The sequence below is a fragment of the Carlito syrichta genome, unplaced genomic scaffold (genome assembly GCF_000164805.1).
Source record: "Carlito syrichta isolate Samal-C Ts95f unplaced genomic scaffold, Tarsius_syrichta-2.0.1 Scaffold312194, whole genome shotgun sequence".
Taxonomy (NCBI): domain Eukaryota; kingdom Metazoa; phylum Chordata; class Mammalia; order Primates; family Tarsiidae; genus Carlito; species Carlito syrichta.
This window is the reverse complement of record NW_007256290.1, coordinates 444,376-446,000: the sequence shown is the minus strand read 5'-3', so window position 1 is coordinate 446,000 and position 1,625 is coordinate 444,376. Positions and strand designations below refer to the sequence as shown.

Sequence of the window (1,625 nt, the reverse complement as noted above, 5' to 3'; positions counted from 1 at the left end):
CATATGGGAGCCTCTTCCCCCATGCCTGACTTGCTTCTCCCATTTATTATGTCCCTTAGAGGACAGACGACAGTAACTGATGAGGTGGCTACTCCCAGCAACGCCCGTGCTGTGGCCAGAGGCCCCACCTGCCCTCCCCTAGGCTGCTAAACTGGAAGGCTGGTTACTATGGCAACTGTGAGACCTGGCTAGCCACAGGCAGGCCTAGGTGGGCCACTGCTGCTTCTGGGCTCTGTAGTGGTGGTGGGAGGGGTAGGATCCATCTGGCCCAATGCCCACCTCTCCACCCCATTTTCATTGGCTCTCCAGAACCGAGATGGGCCGCTCAGCTTCAGGCGGGGCCTTCCCGGTTTCCATGCTCCCCCCCTCCCTCTCCACAGACACACAAAACAGTTGCCTGAAGCAGGAATAAAGAAAGAACACTTCTTAAATAGCGAGAACATTTAGCCAATAGCATTAGAGTTCTGCCGGAATTTCGAGCTTAATTCACAAAAGCTGTACTCTCTCAGCTCTTGGCCATCCCAGGAGGAGTCTCACACCCAAGCCTCAGAGAGGCAGGAGGTGGCAAGGGCACCCTATGCAGGTCTGGAGGCTGCGACTGTCTGGAGGAAGCTGCCAAGACCAGTACATGTGCTCACAGAGAAGCTGAGTTGCCTCACCTGGGCTGCTCACCCACAGCCCAGGCTGCAGCCAGGAAGCCAGAGCAGAACAGGAGTTCCCTTTGGTGAGGTTGTCTTGGGGACTTCTTGGGGAGACCATGAGGACTCCCACACTGGGGAGGTGCCAGAACTGGAAGGGTGTCAGAAGTCATTCAGTCCAAATGAAGATTAGATGAAGTAACCGAGGCCCAGGAAGCAATCGATTTGCTCAAGGTGAAAGAGGGATCACATGAAAGAGCTGGGATGAGTGCCCAGGTCTCCAGACTCCTGACCAGGAGGAGAGAACCCAGGGCTCTCTCCCAGCCCACACCAATCACCCCCAGAACTCACTGCTTAGGCCTTTGCCGCTCTGAGTCCTGAAGACCACTGGACTGGGCTGGGGAACAGCATCTTAGACAGAGTTTCTAGCCTCTTTAACTGTTGGGTATTAAAATCTTGACAATGCAGTAGTCCTGAAATGGAGATGCTACTAGCCTCAGAATGAAACCAGTCTCATGGTTAATGACAGCTTTAATGCACTACAGGTTTAAACCTTGTATTAAAAGCTAAACTGAGGTGGAAGCTGCAACACTCCCCCACCTCCCATTCACTGTGTCACCACACTTCCACCCCCCAGCGTCCGGCACTGGCCCGGAAAGAGCTCAGTGGGCTAGTCACGTGGACCGGGTTTCTGGGCACGGCCTGCGTAAGGAAAGGGGACCCCTCCCCAGAAAAAGACTAGCACCTAAACTCGGGCGTGCCTCGAGGGTCCAAGAAGTTCGGGGATACTTGTGTGGTCACACAGGGAGTGGTTGGGACCAGACGGCGCTCTGGTAACGATCCAGCTGCCTCCTGGACGGTGCCCCTCAGCCACTCAACCCCCACCTACTACGGCACCCGGCGCACGGAGGGGCTCAGAGGAAGAGGGGGGCGTGGTCCCCGGAGCCGGGGCCGCTCGCGGTCAGCCGGTCACAGCGCGCCTTGTAG

The 1,625-nt window shown here is 56.4% G+C and overlaps 1 protein-coding gene across 1 annotated transcript in view; it reads right to left on the bottom strand.

Annotated features, from left to right (window-relative positions):
- Nucleotides 1-1,422: 1,422 nt before the first annotated feature.
- The window catches only part of NRL (neural retina leucine zipper), a 29,595-nt gene continuing 29,392 nt past the window's right edge, over nt 1,423-1,625 (bottom strand). The window contains exon 4 of the mRNA XM_021718417.1: nt 1,423-1,624. Within this exon, the coding sequence (XP_021574092.1) occupies nt 1,553-1,624 (72 nt within the window). The 3' untranslated portion in view covers nt 1,423-1,552. The remainder of the gene's footprint in view (nt 1,625) is intronic.